Source organism: Canis aureus, chromosome 28, assembly GCF_053574225.1.
Source record: "Canis aureus isolate CA01 chromosome 28, VMU_Caureus_v.1.0, whole genome shotgun sequence".
Classification (NCBI taxonomy): domain Eukaryota; kingdom Metazoa; phylum Chordata; class Mammalia; order Carnivora; family Canidae; genus Canis; species Canis aureus.
In genome coordinates, this window is record NC_135638.1 from 36,262,171 (window position 1) to 36,282,348 (window position 20,178).

At 38.9% G+C, this 20,178-nt stretch overlaps 2 protein-coding genes across 6 annotated transcripts in view; one reads left to right on the plus strand and one right to left on the minus strand.

Annotated features, from left to right (window-relative positions):
- The window catches only part of TCEA1 (transcription elongation factor A1), a 40,345-nt gene extending 32,571 nt beyond the window's left edge, over positions 1–7,774 (plus strand). For all 3 annotated transcript variants that reach the window (XM_077876941.1, XM_077876940.1, XM_077876942.1), the window contains exons 9-10: positions 4,338–4,409; positions 6,150–7,774. In XM_077876941.1, the coding sequence (XP_077733067.1) occupies positions 4,338–4,409; positions 6,150–6,158 (81 nt within the window). In that variant the 3' untranslated portion in view covers positions 6,159–7,774. The remainder of the gene's footprint in view (positions 1–4,337; positions 4,410–6,149) is intronic.
- Positions 7,775–17,131: 9,357 nt separating this feature from the next.
- The window catches only part of RGS20 (regulator of G protein signaling 20), an 84,457-nt gene continuing 81,410 nt past the window's right edge, over positions 17,132–20,178 (minus strand). For all 3 annotated transcript variants that reach the window (XM_077876938.1, XM_077876936.1, XM_077876939.1), the window contains one exon: positions 17,132–18,121. In XM_077876938.1, coding sequence (XP_077733064.1) covers positions 17,933–18,121 — 189 coding nt within the window. In that variant the 3' untranslated portion in view covers positions 17,132–17,932. The remainder of the gene's footprint in view (positions 18,122–20,178) is intronic.

Sequence of the window (20,178 nt, forward strand, 5' to 3'; positions counted from 1 at the left end):
CTTGCCTTCACTCATTTTCCTTATCTGCCCCGTGACTTAGACCTAAGAATAACTTTTAACTTTAATAATGTGTTGTCAGCTTCATTCAGGAATGTATGGTTGAAAGATAACCTATCTTTGAGACCTTGTTTTCATTAATTCTCAGAGAACTTGAGAAGTCTATTATCTTATATTGATAAAATTTTTAAAAATCATATTAGCTTTATTTTTTTTCCTAAGTTCTCTTTTTGTTTTAAAACATACAGTTGTGGCAAAATACACATAATCTAAAATTTACCACCTTAACCATTTTTAAGTACACAGTTGAGTAGTAGTACATTCATAATACTGTGGCGATCTCAGGGACTCTTTTTCTCTTGCAAAACTGAAACTCTATATACCCATTAAACAGTAACTGCACATTTCTCTAGCTCTTGGCAACCACCAGTCTCTGCGTTTGACTATTCAAGGTAGTCAAAATGATAAATGGAGCCTAATAAGAGTATTTTTCCTTTTTTGTCCCTGGCTTAGTTCTAATACTTGATCTATTCTAAGGTAGTAATTAGAAACACAAAGATCTATGTACAGATCAACATCACTAATCATCAGGAAAATGCAAATTAAAACCATATAATCATAAATGGCCATCCATATTATATAGCATGTGTCAGAATTTCCTTCCTTTTTAAGGCTAAATAATAATCCACTGTATGTAATACCACATTTTATTTATCCGTTCATCTAGTGATGGACATTGGGTTGCTTCTACCTTTGGGCTATTATGAATAATGCTGCTATGAACTTCTGTATACAAATACCTCTTTGAGACCCTGCTTTCCATTCTTTTGTCTATATTCTCAGGAGTAGGAATTCTGGGTCATAAGAGCTTTGTTTTTTGTTTTTTAAATAAGAGAGAGTGTGGGAAGAGGCAGAGGGAGAGAGAGAATCTTAAGCAGACTATATGCCCATTGCGAATCCTGATGCAGGGCTCAGTCCCACAACCCCCTAGCCAAAATCAAAAGTCAGACATTTAACCAACAGCCACCAGGCACCAACTGTTTTAAAGCAATGTAAAGTACTATTTACAGAAAAATAGAAATATGGAAAAATATGAACAAAAATTTAAAAATCACCCATTAATCTGAATTCAGAAAGAACAGTGGTCAGTATTTTGGTGCCTACAGTATTTTATGATTTTTTTTCCTAATCTAATTGCAGCTAAATACTACAAACCAGTTTTTAAAAAGATTTTATATATTAGCAAGCATGAACAGACAGGAGGGGCAGAGGGAGAGGGAGAAGCAGACTCCCCACTGAACAGGGAGGCCTGTAGGGGTAGGACTTAATCCCAGGACCCTGAGATCATGACCTGAGCTAAAGGCAGATGATTAACTGACTGAGCCACTCATGACCCCCCCATAAACCATTTTATATACAGTTGACCATTGAACAACAACGGATTTGAACTGCATGAGTCCACTTACAATTTTTTTCAACAAATACATGTCTAGTACCGTAAATACATTTTCCTTTTGATTATCTTTTTTTTAAGATTTTTTTTTATTATTATTTATTGATTCATGATAGACAGAGAGAGAGAGAGAGAGAGAGAGAGAGAGGCAGAGACACAGGCAGAGGGAGAAGCAGGTTCCATGCCGGGAGCCCGACGTGGGACTCGATCCCGGGACTCCAGGATCGCGCCCTGGGCCAAAGGCAGGCGCCAAACTGCTGAGCCACCCAGGGATTCCCCTTTTGATTTTCTTAATCACATTTTATTTTCTGTAGCTTGCTTTAAGAATCAGTATATTGTACATATAACCTACAAAATATGTATTAATTGACAGTTTGTGTTGTTGGTAAGGCTTGTAGTCAACAGTAGGCTATTAGCAGTTGCGTTTTGGGGAGCTTTAGATGTGGGTGTTCAACCGCAGGAGAAGTTGGCATTCTTAACTCCCACATTGTTCAAGGGAGAACTGTATTTCTTTTCACTTAGCTACTATAATAATGTTAGTATTTTCCTTTAATTATTAAAACAACAACAACAACAACAACACCTTTGTAAACATCTTAATCACTGTATAATATTCCATCAGATTGGTATGCTCTGTTTTCATTATTTCCCTATTGGATATTTAAGTTTCTTCCAGTGTTTGTACTGTTATAAAATTAAACTCTTCAAACATCCCTGTACACAGATCTCCCACACCCAACTTTATGAGGAATAATTGACATATAATTGATTTTTTTTTTTAAGATTTTATTTATTTACTCATGAGAGACATAGAGAGAGGCAGAGACATAGACAGAGGGAGAAGTAGGCTCCCTGCAGGGAGCCCGATGCAGGACTTGATCCCAGGACCCTGGGATCACAACCTGAGCCAAAGGCAGATGCTCAATGGCTGAGCCACCTAGGCGTCCTAATTGAATGTTTTTAAAGTGTACACTGTGATGATTTGATACATATACACATTGTAAAATGATTATCAAGATCATTAACAAATCTGTTACCTCACATAATTAACTTTTTTTTTTTTTTTTTGGTGTTGAGAATGCTTAAGATCTACTCTAGCTATGGTCACAGTGCTAGTGAGGATCAAAGCATGTTTGGTCCTCAGAAATTACTCTTTTTATAGCTGAAAGTTTATGTCCTTTGACTTATATCTCTCCATTTCCCACTTCTCTCAGCCTCTGACAACTACCATCTGTTCTCTGTTTCTATGAAATCAACTTTTTAAAATTAATTAATTAATTAAGATGTCATGCAGTGATACCATATAATATTTGTTGTTCTCTGGCATATTTTATTTAGCATGCCTTCCAAGTCCATCTGTGTTACCTAAAATGGTAGGATTTCCTGCTTTTTTATGGCTGAATAATGTGTGTGTGTGTGTGTGTTTGTGTGTGTGTACACACCACTTTTCTTTACCCATTTTTTATCGATTCTTCAACTGAAGGACTTTTAGATTGTTTTCATATCTTGGCTATTGTGAATAATGCTGCAGTGAACAAGGGTATGTAGATAACTCTTTAAGGTGCTGATTTCATTTCTTCAGATACATTAGTGGAATAGGATTGCTGGATCATAAGGTAGTTGATTTTATTTTTTATGCTGTCTGTTCTTTCTTTCTCCCTTTATCCCTCCCTCCCTCCCTCCCTCCCTCTCTCTCTCTTCTTTCTTTCTTTCTTTCTTTCTTTCTTTCTTTCTTTCTTTCTTTCTTTCTTTCTTTCTTTCTTTCTTTCTCTTTCTTTCTTTCTTTCTTTCTTTCTTTCTTTCTTTCTTTCTTTCTTTCTTTCTTTTTCTTTCTTTCTTTCTCTCTTTCTTTCTTTCTTTCTCTCTCTCTCTCTTTCTTTCTTTCTTTCTTTCTTTCTTTCTTTCTTTCTTTCTTTCTTTCTCCCTTTCTCTCTCTCTTTCTCTTTTCTTTTCTTTTTTCTTTTCTTTTCTTCTTCTCTTCTCTCTCTTCTCTTTTCTTTTCTTTTCTTTTTTTTTCTTTTCTTTTCTTTTCAAGTCAGGTCTACCCTCCACAATGTGGGGCTCAAACTCACGACCCTGAGATCAAGAGTTGCATGGTCTACCAACTGAGCCAGCCAGGCATTCCTGTGGTAGTTTAATTTTTAATTTTATTTTTTTGAGGAACTGCCATCCTGTTTTCCATAATGGATATACCAGTTTATATTCCTACCAACAGTGTACAGGAGTTCCCTTTTCTCCACATTCTCAGCAACATTTGTTATCTCTTGTTTTTTGATAATAGTCATTCTAACCTCACCTGTAAGGTGATATTTCCTTGTGGTTTTAATTTGCATTTCTGTAATGATTAATGATGTGGATCTGTACACACGTCTTTATTTGTGTTTCTAATTAGCATCTTAGAATAGCTCAGATGTCAAGTTCCTAGGTCAGAGAGAATGGATATTTAAGGTTCTTACCTTGTTACTGCATAAAACTTTTAGAAAGATTGTGATAGTTTATATTTTTCAGAATGAAATATTCATAATTTTTACATCACTGCTAATTTATAAGAGAAGATGGACGTATCTTTTAATATTTCTGTGCTCCTAGTGATGATGAAAAATTTTAATATTTATTAGCCATTTATGAAAAGTATGTGTGACTTTAGATGATTTTCCCCTTTATCTGGGATAAATTAAACATGAAAAGAAGGAATGACTTAGAAAAATGAAGTTTTGAAATATATGTCCTTTTGACATTACTTAGCTTATTTGAACTTGCTTCAGGCTCTTATACATTTTATCTTGAAATTGTGGTTATTGTATATCTTAATGTAGAATGTTTCTATTTAGGTTTGACTTTTTATAGTATTGTAAAAAGTAATATTTTTCACTTGATTTTGCTGCAGGTACAAACTCGTAGTGCTGATGAACCGATGACAACGTTTGTTGTCTGCAATGAATGTGGAAATCGATGGAAGGTATCTCTGACACTTTCTTATATTCGTATTTTACCCATTTATAATAGATTTATTCATGTCTTTTCATTCAGATACCTAGGTATCTAAATATATATATCTGCTCATGCTGTCTAATACTATGCAAGTCCATGACGAACCATTTGTAAAGGAATATACTATATTGTACTCTATTAGAAATTAAGAGTGTTAACTTAATTTTCATATTGTTTTGGTGCAGGAGTAACAGGATTGAATCTTAACTGTGTAATTATCATATCATAGTCGTGTATATATTATACTCATTTAATTGCTTTGACTCTTGTACTTCCAGATAATCTGTACCTTGGGTATTACTTGTCTTCATTGATTTTGATTCTGGAAAGATTACTTTACCTTGTTGAAATCCATCCAGCAGGATAGTTTTAGTGTTTATTTTAGGAATTTCACAGAGGAGCACTGTCATGGTTTGGTAGGCTTTTCTCTGAGCCTTCATATTGCCTCTGTACTCTTGAATTAGCCCCACACAGGCAAGTGTATGTTATTTAAATGATCTCTTCTTGAGTGATTCTTGTGAGCAACAGAAATATAACTTAAACTTGGGAGAAGAATTACATGTTACTTCCGAAACCATTTTTGTTGTTAATAGAGATGGGGATCCTAGGTGTGTGTGGTAGGAGAGGTTCATGTGGTAGGAATATAGTCTTTGGAGCCAAACAGACTTTGAACTCTGCTTCTTATCATTAGTGAACTGTAATTTTCTCACATATTAAATGTAAATAATATCTACATCACAGGCTGTGTTGAAGAGTACAGGTAATATATTTTAAAAGTGCCTGATAATTGTTGCTATTCCAAAAATATGGATTGCATTTATTAGTTTTTGTGAAGCTTGTATGATTCTTTTTTTTAAAGCTATACTTAGCTTTAGCCCTTTACTCTGTTGCTTATTTTGAATTATTCACATAAGTGAAAGCATTTTCTGAAAATCAAGTGAATTAAATGCTAGGCAGTGGGGGAATATCCTCCACAAATATGGTATAGGACTTTGGCCCTAGACATTATTTCAGGGGTTGAGGCCAGTACCCATTTTATTATATACAAATTCAGTTCTGAGCTGAGAAGGTTACTGGTATTGAGAATGTCTTCATTATTTGAAACAATGTCTCCTATCCTGAGTTGTAGAAGTTTTTTGCATTGGTTGAAAAGAGGGACATTCATTTTTTAATTATTTGTTTTTGGTCTTGTTGAGCAAATCTGGCCTTTTCAGATTGCTCTTAGATTTATTTTGCAAAATGGATGATACGACGATGATGATGATGATGATGATTACTGTTACTGTTGGGCATATTGCAGTTTGTTTTGAATACAGGCAGTTTGGAGCATAGTTTTGACGTAGTATCTCTTGGATTTAAGAAAGTTCAATTTAATGTAGAAAGCTGATGCCTAAGGGTGGCTTACTCTAGAAGTTCAAGTTTGGAATTCATTTTTTTTTAATTCATTTTTTTAACCTAGAAGCATTAAAAAGAGGGGTGCATATTAAATATAATATTTCTTCAGTTTATATTCCTACTGATTCTAAATTGGAAAAGTCAAACACTTACGTGTCTGTTCATGTCTAAGAAATATAGCATCTTTTAAAAAAAATGCCTCTTTCTTTAGCAGTATAAGATGTATACTGTATTAAATGGGGGCGGGGTACACCCCATTGTCTGTATTTAAAGGTCTCATGAAATATTTCTCTCTCTTTTTTTTTTTTGACAGTTCTGTTGAGTTGGAAGAAATGGCAAAATGTCTGGACCATTAAAAAATGGATTTTGTAATTAGCTTTAAAACTAGGCCAAAAAATAAAAAATAAAAAAAATAAATAAAATAAAACTAGGCCAAACATCTAGTTTTCCTGCAAATCAGATTTTTAAAGTAACATACATCCCTTGGGTTAGTCTTGGTTTTGACATAGCATTCCTTCCTATTAAATGCCTTCTGTAGCTTCAGATCAGTAGGGAGACCACATAATTATATCTGTTTCAGAACATTTTTTTTTTTTCATTTTTATAGTAAGTCAATGTTAAACTTTTGTCAATTAGACTTTTGGCAATTTATTTTTACCTTTTTTTTTTCTTTTAAAAGGAAAATGTACCTTAACTTTTTTACAGTCCAAAACATATGCAGTAGTAATATTATTGTTCTCAGTTAATACATAAATGGAAATTACTATTTTTCCCCCATATTGGCACGTACCTACAAATTGTAAAGGAGGAGAAAAGGTAACTTAAGTTTATTAAGTGTGGTGTGTATTCAGATAATACTTGACCAGCTTATCTAAATTGTACATAATATTTGAACTAGTGTATGAGATTGATCTTAATTATTATGTTCACAAGTCTGGGATAATTAGATATTATTTTGCATTTGTAACTAACCATGATAATCATTTCTTGTAATTTCTTGTACATGTTTATGACTTGTTCTTAATAGATTTTACTTTTGGAAACATGACTTTGTTGAAATCAGTTTGGTTTTGTTGTTTATTTACCTGTTTGATTTTGTAGTGTATTTTAGTTTTGCAGAACACTGTTGTAGTTTACTAGATTTTTCATACATCCCAGCATAGGCAAAGAATGAAAACCTGTGACTTTTTTTCCCCCTCATGGGAAGTCATACCTGGGAAGAAAATGTTAGCATTTTAGTATAGTAGTTACTGCAAACAGTTCATGACTTGATTTTGATTTGGAAATCTTTACTGACCAAGGATTAAGTTTAAGGACTATATAAATCATTAGCGCTGTGGTCTTTCCATATGGAGGTTGATAGAAAATATTTTTTTGAGTCGAATTTGCTCTTTTTCTGTTACACAATGAATGAGGTTGTTCAACAAACTGAGTATATGGGCTATAACGCAATTGGGTTTACAGTACAAATCTTAAAATTAAATTTTCTTTTTTACATGTGTACCATTTGTTTTGTTAGGAATAAGAAGAAATGATTTTCACATAGGTTCCTTAGGGTACACTTGCTCTAGCACATCATAAAGGCCACTTTTACGAAGCCGCATTTTATCATGCTAAATCTATGTTCTGTCAGACTCCTATAGGAAAACTTAAGTACATGCTTTGCACTCCTCTTTGCTACCTTTTCCCACTTTTTTTTAATGCAAATCAATTCGATATAATACAGAAAGCAACATTAAGGTTCATGTTAGGACCCCTTATATGAACATTGGTCCACTGGTACCATCCTGTATCTACTTTGTCAGTTCACAGATTAACCTTTATCACTTGAAAAATAAAGTGCATTTTTGGAAGAATAAAAGTAAAATAGTCCCACTTTTAAATTAAGTGATCCATTTTTAAATTTGTAATTCAATAAAGTTTGTTATTAAACATGTATCACATTTTTTCATTTTATTTAGACGTTGATGCCTGTTCTACCTTTTGTTTCAAAACTTCTCTCCCAACTACTAAGGTGTATTTTAAAGATTTTATTCATTTTATTTATTTGTTTGTTTGTTTATTTATTTATTTTTATTCATTTATTTTAGAGTGTGTGCACATGCGTGTGCAAGTGAGGGGAGGGAGACAAGGAGAATTAGAATCCCAAGCAGGCTCTATGCTGAGTGCAAAGGCTGAAGCAGGGCTTGATCCCATGACCCTGAGCTCATGACTTGAGCTGAAGTTAAGAGTTGGATGCTTAACTGGCTGAGCCACCCAAGTGTCCCTAACTACTAAGGTATTTTTTAAAGGATAATTTTAATTAGGTGGTGCCTGCCTAGTTTTAATAAAGACTAGTATTGAGTAGTAATACATAACATGTTTCTCTTCTCTTTTCCTGGACTCCTGGTGAGGGAGGCAGGAGTGGTTCTGAGTTGAGTATGCAAGCACATCCCGTGTGTGCACTTAACATAATATGAGAGATCACAAAGTCTTAATAGTGGAAAATACTAGCCAGTTGTAAAGGAGTGGGAAGTAAAACAAATATACATACATGATTATACTTAAATGAATATACAGAGGAATTAAGACATCTGTAGTGGGAATTAATGAAGCACCATCCTGGGAAAGCAGAAAATAACCACCTTGGTTTTCTAGCTCAGAAGTGATGAGCATTAGTTTATAAGTTTTTCTAAGCCATGACAAAAGTTCTGAAGTATTTTTTTTAAAGATTTATTTAAGAGAGAGCGAGAGTGAGAGAGTTGGGGGAGGGGCAGAGGGAGAGAATACTTAAGCAGACTCCCTACTGAGTGCAGAGCCTGATGTGGGGCTTGATCCTACGACCCATGAGACCATGACCTGAACTGAAACCAAGAGTTGGGCACTTACTGAGCGACCCTGAAATATTTATATACACCCAAACATTGAAATTTATATATACCTTACAAATGGAGAATAAGTTTAAAGTATTAACAAGATACCAAAAGAAATAACAGGCTATATACTTTGAGTTTTTATAGGTACACAGTGATTATTCTTAGAGGTCAAACTGTAATTCAGGGCTTTGAATTGAATTTACTTCTCAAAATAAAAACTCAGGTATAGAGTGTAGTAGTTTAAAGAGTTTTAATCAATACTCTTATCTCTCCAGCACCTTCTCACACACATATTTAGCTGTATAAAATTAGCCATTTAAGAAGAGTTGAATATCCCACTGGGAAATGTGATGTGAATAGTCACTGACATAAAATCCACCTATTTTTGTCAGTTTCAGAAATAAGAAAGTGTGAAGATGCTGTTTCACACTAAATAGAGTTACTGCTAAGTTCCTAGATCGTAATTGAAGAATTATGTTGCAGAAAGATTAAGTTAACTGAAGTCAGTTGAAAGTAATGAGACATGCATTGGAAGAATCTCATCACCTGGCTATACTAGATAACCAACAGCTGTAACTTAGTAAAGATGGAGTCAGTAAGTTTTTATGAGAAACAGCAGTATCTTTAACACCTAGAAGCATACTTCTAGTCACATAGTAGATGCTCATGAAGTTCTGATTCCTCTCCTTGAGTACTATAAAAAGACAGCTAATTATTATTTTTTTCCCTTAATGGTCATGACTGCAAAGATAGCAACAACATCTCATGTGTGATCTGCCATATAGTCCAGTTAAAGTAGCCCAAATGTTTCCAAAGTTGGAGGACCAAGCTGCTTTGAAACAAGTTTTTTTTTAGACCCTTAAATGTGGTTTATAGTATATATCCAAATTGTTTTTGTAATAATGCCATTTGAAAGAATAGTTGATATAAAATAAAAAAATAAAAACCGCAAGAGCACTGAAATGGAATGGCGTAGTTATACCTTTTGACTTTTTGGCAGTAGTCAAATATTTTGTCTGGTTCATTTAGGGGGTGCCTCACTTTCATTTGACCTTGGAGTTCTGTCATTCATAGTGTCCCACTCCACCGAGTGCCCCTTCCCTGGGATTACTCTCTGAAAGATGAGAGAAATACTGTCTTTACTGGAATAGATAAACCACCTGGAGCTGTGTCTGGGGCTTGCTGTACCATTTTGCCTACAAAATGCAGAGTCCCTCTGTGTATGATGAAGCCAAGGGCAGGTGAGATGGAGAGAAGGTCTGGATAACACTGACTACCTGGATCTGATCTTGCTGAAGCTTAGAACAACCCTGTATTAACAACCCTCGATTTCCTGCTTATGAAAGCCAATCAATTTCCTTTGTGTTTAAGCTAGTTTGAGATAAATTTCTGTAGCAAGCAACTGAAAAACATTTTTTTTAAATCGTGAATTGGATGAATATTTGAATTAGGTAAATGTAAAATGATTCTAATTAAAAGTGCTGATATCAGAATATCCAAGCCTTTGAGAGCACTACTAAGATTTCTGGGTGATTGCAGAAGAAGCATAAGTGATCTGGAAGGGCAATTTAAAGTCACAGGTTTTTTATCAGACTGATTTATCTCAGGATTGTTTCACTGATCTCTCCATTCTTTCCCCTCTTAATGATTGCAGTCCTAATCCCGTTTTTTAAAAATTTATTTTAAAGATTTTCTTTATTTATTCATGAGAGAGACACACAGAGAGAGAGAGGCACAGACACAGGCAGAGGGAGAAGCAGGCTCCACGCAGGGAGCCCGATGTGGGACTCGATGTTGGGTCCCCAGGATCACAGCCTGGGCCGAAGGCAGGCACCAAACCACTGAGCCACCAGGGCCGCCCCAAAGATTTTATTTATTTATTCATGAGAGACACAGAGAGAGAGCAGAGACATAGGCAGAGAAAGAAGCAGGCTCCCTGTGGGGAGCCTGATGTGAGACTTGATGCGGGACTTGATCCCAGGACCCCGGGATCATGACCTGAGCCGAAGGCAGATGCTCAACCACTGAGCCATCCAGGTACCCCTAATACTGTTTTAAAATTCATCGAAACATGTCCATAAGACCAAATGCTAATTAATTCTCTCCCCATTAAAAGCTTTATGTATTTATTTATGTATTCTTTGGGAGGGGGTAGAGGGAGAGAGAGAATTACCTAAAGCAGGCTCCATGTCCAGTGTGGAGCCTGACACGGGGTTGACCTCACTACCCTGAGATCATGACCTGAGCCAAAATCAAGAGTCAGACACTTAATTGAGCCACCCAGATGCCCAACTCCCCATTAAAAACTTAAAAATTTGAAATCTAATGGACATATAATGTATTATTTTAGACGTGCAACATAATGATTCAGTATATGTATATTTTGCAAAATGCTTGTCACAATAGTTAACATCGCTCACCACACATAATTACAATATTTTTTCTTCTAGTGAGAACTTTTAGGATCTAGTCTTTTAGCAACTTTCAAAATATACAATACAGTTTGGTAACTAGTCACCATATTGTTAATTTTTAGAACTTTTATGCTTAAGTAGATAATTATTTTTTAATTCAGACTTCTCATTCTTAGGCTAATCAAATTTTAATTTCTAGTTTTCTTATAGCTAATATTTTTATTATTTATTTGCTTTTCCAGTATATTCCACTGGGACAGTTAATTCAAGTGGATAGTTTATAATGCCAAGGCCACAACTTCATTTTTTTTTTTTTTAAGATTTTATTTATTTATTCATGATGGAGAGAGGCAGAGACACAGGCAGAGACACAGTCAGAGGGAGAAGCAGGCTCCATGCAGGGAGCCTGACGTGGGACTTGATCCCGGGTCTCCAGGATCACGCCCTGGGCTGAAGGCGGCGCTAAACCGCTGAGCCACCCAGGCTGCCCCAACTTCATCTTTCATGAGAGTTTAAGTTGGCATTACTTAGGAAAAGTCCTGTTTGGTGACTTTTGTACTTTAGATGACTCAAGTTTTTGCTTATGCATATGCCAGGAAAGAAAGCTTAGATGGTTTAATGCCAAACTCAGTAACTAATGGAGAAAAATAATCTAACTTAAGACAGTAGTAGTATTTTTATATATGAAGGCTGATTTTTAAATTTTTTTATGAAGACTAATTTTTAATAGATGTTTGTCATGTAATGACAAATAAGAAAAACTGGCTACTTGAAACTTCAGGGGTCATGAGGGCAAAGGGGATTGGTTAGGGTTACTTTTAACTACCACTTATGAAACTGGTTTTATTACCTTTGTCTTTTAGGTCAAAATCATGACCTAGAGAAAATGATTTCCCTGGCTCTGTAATTTTCTTTATGTCTGTGTGTTTGTGTGTACATGCTCATACTGGGCTTTATGAATAAAAGTGCTCTTTCCTAAGAAATCGGCATTGCCTGGTGGTTAAGAAGAGCACAGGCTTTTGATCTGCTCAGATTCAAATTCAAACAAAATCCAAACTTACTAGCTGTGAGACTTTAACAAGGAGCTTTAACCTCCATAAAGGTTACCTTAGAATTTTGAGTCAGAAAGGGCTAAACAGTATTTTGTAAAGACCTTGAAACAGTACTCACCTCAATCAAAGGAGGAATTTTTTTAGAATGACTATTTAAAAAAAAAAAAACTAAAAAAAAAATTAGTCTCTGTGCCCTTGGGGTTCAAACTCATGTCCTCAAGACCAAGAGGAATGTTCTATGGACTGAACCAGCCAGGCACCCCTAGAATGGCTTTTATTAACATAAATGGGCACACATACAAATCCTACAACGTGCTTTTCTCCTTTAGCAGTTGACCTTAGAACACTCCCTGCCAGAGTATGTATGGTATTCATTTTCACCATAGAGAGTCCATGAGCACATATAGCCTTTCCTTTCAAGACTATTCCCTGTGGGTAGTTTTTGTTTTGAGGTTTTGTTGTAGGATAGATTAACAGTTGAACTGACCAGCTGCTGGATATGTACATTCAGGATGATAGATGTTGCCAGGTTGCTCATCAGAAAGGCAAACTAGTTTATCTACCCGTCAACAGTAAGGCCCTTTTCCTGACACCTTTTCTACTACTGGATATTCTCAAACCTTTTGGTTTGGGCAAATCTAGGGGGGAAAGAGCAACCACTATTCTCTCGTTTAATTTGAGTTCATATGATTATCTTCTTGTATTTATTATGCTCATCTTTTCTTGTTTATAACCAATTGATTTCTTCTGTTCCTTCTGTTTTTATTGTGTCTTTCCTTTTTGGTCTGTAGAGTTGTCTTAGTAGGTTATAATGCATTCTGCATAGATTTTTTTAGTTTTGTTTTATAGCATGATAGTTGTGTTTTAATTCTTTTTATGTTGTCTTTGTGGCACAGAATTTAAATGATATTTTTCATATCATCCAGTCTATTAGTATTTTATGTTGTCTGGCTTAGCTTTATGTTTTCCTTAGGAAGACCTTGTCCATCTGAAGCTACAAGAATATTGCCTACATTTTCTTCCAATATTCTTATAATGTTCTCTTTTTAAAAAGTTTTGAGATCTTTAAAAGGTTTGGAATTTATATTTGTTTATATATCCTTTTTTTTTTTCCCCAAATGGAGTGCCATTTATCCCAACAAAATAAACTCTTCAAAGTTTACATAAAAATTCTCGGGACACCTGGGTGCTCAGTGGTTTAACACCTGCCTTTGGCCCAGGGTGTGATCCTGGAGTCCCTGGATCAAGTCCCACATTGGGCTCCCTCCCTGCATGGAGCCTGCTTCTCCCTCTGCCTGTGTCTCTGCCTCTCTGTGTCTCTTATGGATAAATAAAATATTTAAAAAAAAATCTTAAAAACCTGGGACTTCTGGGTGGCTCTCTGTTTGAGCATCTGCCTTTGGCTCAGGTAGGATCCCAGGGTCCTGGGATCGAGTCTCAGCATCAGGCTCACCACAGGGAGCCTGCTTCTCCCTCTGCCTGTGTCTCTGCCTCTTTCTGTGTCTCTCATGAATGAATGAATGAGTGAATGAATGAATGAATAAAGAATTCTTAAAATCCTTAGAATTGCATTGATTTGGGGCAGCTTCAGGATTCTTTCATACACATAGATGTCACCAGCGATTTACCCACCGAATTGGTTTATAGTAGTGCACTCTGTAGCCACATGGGCTGTGATGATCTCTTTCTGAGATGTGACACATCGTGAAATAAATTTGGAATGGAATTTTTGTTTTATAACTGGGAAGTTCAGCTTTCATGCTATAACTCTCCAGTTCAGTTCTACAAACATTTATGGAATACTGTTCTTAAATATATATATGAGGGACAAAGTGTATTTCCAATGCCTGTGGAGCTTATAGTCTAATGGGAAAGATAGGTCAACATAATTTGTAAATTCCGATGATAAATAATTGTACAGGAAAATACTGGGATACTAAGAATGGCACCCAGCGCAATGGAAATAGAAATCAAGAGGTCAGGTAAGGTTTTTTGGAGGCTGTAGTGTGTTAGGTAAATCTTAAAGGAATGAAAGGAGTTAGCTGAGTGAAGGGTGACATTGTAGAGAGGGGTAGGGGTAGCAGGAAGTATGAACAGTATGAGCAGTGATGAGGTATGAAAATATACTTGTCTATAAGTATATATTCTAGAGTCTAAACCGTGTGTGGGGTTGGCTAGGGGGCCAGTAGCCCACCTATAGAGGCCCTTGCTTATACACCTGTTGTGCCCAAGATCGCGAATCCGAGAAACCGCCAAGGAGCTGACACCGATGCAATCACACGAGGGTTTATTTACAAGCTCGAGCCTGGGTCCAAGTATACCCGACACAGCGGAGCAGGGGCTTGGACCCCGAGACTAAGAGGCTTAGCAACTTTATAGGGGCCAGTGGCCAATGGGATACGCAGAAAGTTGCACAGTCATGCTGGTCCGCTGAGCCGGATTTCTGATTAGGGTGTGTCCTGGTCTTTGATTAGGGCGGGGCAGTGCCCTAAGTAATAAGCAGGTCAGCACAAGGCGGGTGCAGCCCAAAATAGAGTCAGTCCTGCTCTGCTTGTCCAGGGGTAGAGGATTTTGTTCAATTTCCTGGGTCCCACACACCGTACTGAGAGTTTGGTATTTGTACTTCAGGCAGTTGGGGAATTAGGAAGATTCTAAGGAGCAGAGGGATGGTGATGAGATCTGTGTGTAAGAAAAGTCACCTCGTGACTTTTTGAAAGCCTGAGAGAGACTAGGTAGGAGGCTCTTGGTGATGATACTGGCAGGTGTGCGATAATGGGGATCAGAAAAAGGAAGGAGACACATGAGAAATATTTAGGAGTTAAGATCAGCAGGGCTTGGCGACTGTTTGCAAGGAGAAAGAAGGGGAAAGTTAGCAGGTAAATAAGAGCTTAGGTGACTGGCTGGGTGGCTGGGGACCTAGGCAGTGCTGGGGCTTGGAGGGAGGAGGGCAGTGGGATGAGAAGTCAGAATTTAGATGAATTTCAATATCCTCTGTGGTGGGATATGCAAGGGGAGATGTCCGGCTGGCAGCTGATTGGGAAGTGCTGGGGGCAGCCTACACCAGGTCCTGGTCTGGTAGCCCTACGTGTGTTGGCGGTAATTTAAGGGGTTATAAGAATGCAGGGGAAGCGGACAGATGAGTAAGGAAAGTACAAGTACGCCAGAGCCTCAACCCCGGAGGCCATATCTAGTGCACAAAGAATAGTAGCAACTGACATACAGTGATTGCTTGGTATATTTTACATGGGTTAGTTTCTTTTTTAAGTATTATTTTTTACAGATTTCATTTGAGAGAGAGGGATAGAGGGCATAAGGGGTAGAGCGGGCAGAGGGAGAGGGAGAAGCAGCCCCTAGATCACGACCTGAGCCAAAGGCAGACCCTTCGCCGGCCCAGGCGCGCCTGAAGATCTATTTCTAAGCGATCTCTGCACCCAGTAGGCCCCCGGAGCGCACACCCCGGCGATCAAGAATCTCCTGCGCTGCCCAGTGCTGGCCCCGCGTGGGTGAGTTGCAGTCTGCACAGCAAGCCCAGCCCTTTGCTGACCGCCCGCCTCTCCCTTTGAGTCTACTCAATAAATCTCACTTGGGGGAAAAAATCCGCACAGCAACTGGGGTGAGGCCCCAGTATCCCCGCTCTTGCAGATGAAGAGGCAGGGCCGGGCAAGACCGGGTACCCAGCGCGCGGTCGAGCTCCAGAGCCTGGGCCTCCCCCCTCCCCCCCGCTGGCTGGGGAGGGAGCCGGGGGCAGCGCAGGGGACGGGGAGGAGGGTCTGCGGGGAGCTGCGCCTGCGGGGAGCTGCGCAGAGGAGCAAAGGCACCAGCAAGTGCCCCCCGCTGAGAGGCGAAGGGCGACGGGCGGTTCTGGGGTGCAGGCTCGCGTTCACTGGGGGCCCGCGGGGACCGGGGAGCGGAGTTCCAGGTAAGAGCCTTTATGGACCATTAGGTGCCCGGTGCCCCGACCGTTCCTGTGCTGCCTTATCCCCACTTTCTTACCGGAACCGAGAAGGCAAATCCTCCCCAGTTTTCTTCGGGACTCTTTGTTGCAAGGATTTACCTCAGCTCTTCTCACTCTGTAGCCCTTCTGGCAATCTTATCTGTGCTGAAAATCCCAAATACTCCAGCCTAAGATCTTGACACCCGGGGTCCCTCTGATGTCTTAACCACCTTCATCTTAGTCACTTGCTGCACTGCCTGTCCCCAACTAGACTCATTTGGGGGATGCTTCAGTTGCAAATACCTTCCCTACACCTCGGACCCAACACACACACACCCTCTGCCAGTAGCCCCTCAAGACTTGCTTGCTGCAGTATAATGTAGCGGCCACACACGCCTATTTGTCCTTACCTAAATGTAAACTAGAGGGCAGAATTTATGTCTCAATCACAATCATGTCCTGTCTAGTGAAAAAAGTGAGGCTGTTGACTATGGCATCGAAAGCACATAAGGGGTTGATGGCTTGAAAAGGAGGAACCATCACATTAGTCCCTGGGACTGGACTGACAGAGGTGGGAACAAATGCCCATCCAGACACATTTGGAGCTTACACGGGAAGATGAAGCGGGTAGGGACCCTAGTAGGAGGTGGGAAGATGTTTGCCTGAAGATGAGAGCAAGGGGCTTAGTCTGGGGCTTGAATTGAGTAATGAAATCACCAGGCCAGGTGAGAATGGCCCAGAGGAAAGCTCGCCCCTGTAGGGGAAGCCTGCCACAGGCCCCTTGCACATAATTTCTAACCCACAACTCCAACCATTCCAGATTTTGGATGTTTCTCCCTTTCACTGCAGTGATGGGTTTCTTCAGGATGGCTGATGGATACTAACCACTAGTTATACCTGTTAGCTGTTAAAGTTACTCCATTTGTCTACCGTAAAAAGAGTGGGATCTAAAAACAGGGTCTGGGGAGCTAGATGCTACCTTGTATGTTTCCCTACTTACTCCATCTTATATTCCCAAATATTTAACATGTGAAAAAAAATGGAGATAAAACTCTTGTGCTTTATTATGTCAGTGAAAATGCCATATTTCTTTGAATAAGCAAAATGAAAATATGCTTATTTGAAGGTTCTGTTATGAACATTCATTCTTTAGGTTGGCAGATTCTGATAATAAAGGTAACTTTTCAACGAAAGAATTTTCTAAACACTACTTCTCTTGCCAAACAGGTGAAACCGATCCACTTAAGAGCACAGTACATGAACCATTATAGATACACATGCACCTATATGTATCTACATACACAGAGTCTAAGATAAAGTGGAATACCATTTTTATAAGTAGGGGGGACACGTCTTTATAAAATGGGAATTTGGGTCCTACGATGGCACCAATAAGCAAATATTCAAAATAGCTGGATGGAAGGAAGGAGTGGCTAAGAAACACTTGAATGCCTTTTCTTTGGGAGGAGAATCATCGGATACTACATTCATGGGAAACAAAAGCAGTCCTGTTGGCTCCAGTGGACGCAGATGCCCCAGGCAGTAGAGAGTCTTCTAGGGTATCCTTCCATTGACAACACGCTGCTGTTACTGTAAATGTAAATATCTTTTTCTAAGACAGTACTCCATTTTTACCCCCCAAAAGTATCACGAAAAGTGGCTGCAGTTTACGTTGTGAATATGTAGCTTTCTCTAAAAGGAAGCATCTGTTGTTAAAAAATAGCCCAAGTAATAGCCCAAGTATTTCTCTAGCAGAACATACTCCTACCTCTAAGTTCCCTGTACTACACATAGTCCATCAGTTCTTTTATTGTTTTATTAATAAATATATTTGATAACATCTAGGCTTCAGCTGATTTCTCAGATAAGGACTGAAGCAAATCTTTATAGAGGGCAGAGTTCATGAATCGGGGATATGAGTCTCTGTGCATTAAAGTGTAGATCTGAAGTTGGGCGTCATCAAATATGTGTTGGGATGGCTCTACCATGTTCCTGTTGATGACTTCTCTTACTCTGGAATCCAAGCTGACCTGTCAGTAGAAACAAAGAAGAGTGGGATTAGATATTTTTCCCTTTGGAAATCCATCCCTAACCCCCCCTGGGGTTGTTAAGAGCACAGTACACGGCTTGTACTGTTTCTTAAAAATCCGGGATCCCTGGGTGGCGCAGCAGTTTGGCGCCTGCCTTTGGCCCAGGGCACTATCCTGGAGACCCGGGATCGAATCCCACGTCGGGCTCCCGGTGCATGGAGCCTGCTTCTCCCTCTGCCTGTGTCTCTGCCTCTCTCTCTGTGACTATCATAAATAAATTTAAAAAAAAAAAAAAACACATCTGAAGAAGAGGAAATTAAAAAAAAAAATCCCAAAACAAACAAAGTCATCCAGAAATCTAAATCGCTGAAAGAGAAATTGAACACATAATGAACAGGGGTTTTCAAGCTTCAGCAGCATCAGAAGGAATGCCTGTTTAACAGATTGCTGGCCCCCACCTGCAGAATTTCTGACTCGGTAGGTCTGGGTTGGGGGTGCCTGAAATGTGTATTTCTCATGAATTTTAGGTGATACTGGCGGGAATCACATTGCTTTAGAAAACCACAACATTGTTTTCCTTCTTTCAAGTGACTGTACTGTGTCCTTTGAGAATAAAAGGGTAGAGTGCACACACTCACCCCTTGCTAATTTCCTAACATCAGGGCCGCAAATTTCTGGGAACGAGTGTCACGCTGGCTGGTGAATCGAAGCTAACTCGAGCACCGTGGAACGGTTAACAGCACAGGGCCTGTGTTTCAATCCCAGCTACATCACTACTTAGCTGTGCGGCCTTTGGCAAAGTAAATTTAGCCCCAACGAACTCCTTCCTAAAGGGGATAATGATGATGATAGTGGTGGGGATTTAATGAGAAATTATTTCAAGTATACAATGGAATATTAGCCATTAGAAATGACAAATACCCACCATTTGCTTCAACGTGGATGGAACTGGAGGGTATTATGCTGAGTGAAGTAAGTCAATCGGAGAAGGACAAACATTATATGTTCTCATTCATTTGGGGAACATAAATAATAGTGAAAAGGAATAGAAGGGAAGGGAGAAGAAGTGTGTGGGAAATATCAGAAAGGGAGACAGAACATAAAGACTCCTAACTCTGGGAAACGAACTAGGGGTGGTGGAAGGGGAGGAGGGCGGGGGGTGGGGGTGACTGGGTGATGGGCACTGAGGGGGGCACTTGACGGGATGTGCACTGGGTGTTATTCTGTATGTTGGCAAATTGAACACCAATAAAAAATAAATTTATTATTAAAAAAAAGAGAATTCATTAAGTCCTTAGGAGATGTTGGCTCTTCTTTCTCTGATGTTTTGCTCATCCTAGAAAAGCCTGTCTCACAGACCAGAGGAAGCTATTGGGCTTCGACTTTCTCCATAGGACAGCAGACAAACAAGAGTACAGGCTGTAGAGATGAACTCGCACCTTAGCGGGACCATCTCTGCACCAGGAGGCCGGGATAGTTCTAATGCTATACAATGCACATGCTACTCTTTAGTAGAAAACTGAAAATATGACTAGCTAAATCATTAAATTTTGACTTCAGTGATCTGTCTTTCCAGATGCATATATCTACTCTCCTCCCGGAAAGCCCCTGGTACCCACCCACAGGTAACTCAATGTGGTTGACCTTGAACAACATGGGTTTGAATTGCGTGGGTCCCCTCACAGGGGATTTTTTGGGGATAAATACAGTAGAGTACTGTAAGTGCATTTTCCGCTTAGCATTTCTGAATAACGTTTTCTTTTCTGTATCTTTACTGTAAGCACGTGCTAATCGACTGTTTATGCTGTCGGGAAGGCTTCTGGTCAACAGTAGGCTATTAGTAGTTATGTTTTTGGGGAGTCAAAATTATACATAGATTATTGACTGTGTGGGGTCAGCGCCCCTAACCCTGTGTTGTTCAAGGGCCAACTTCACGTGGATTCAGTGGATTGCCAGCATCTCCGAATCTCTTTTTTGTATAGCTTGCGAAGGAAAAAAACTTTTTCCATCCAATTCCAAGTCCCTGTCATCCCTCATTTTCCCTCTGGCTCTGTATG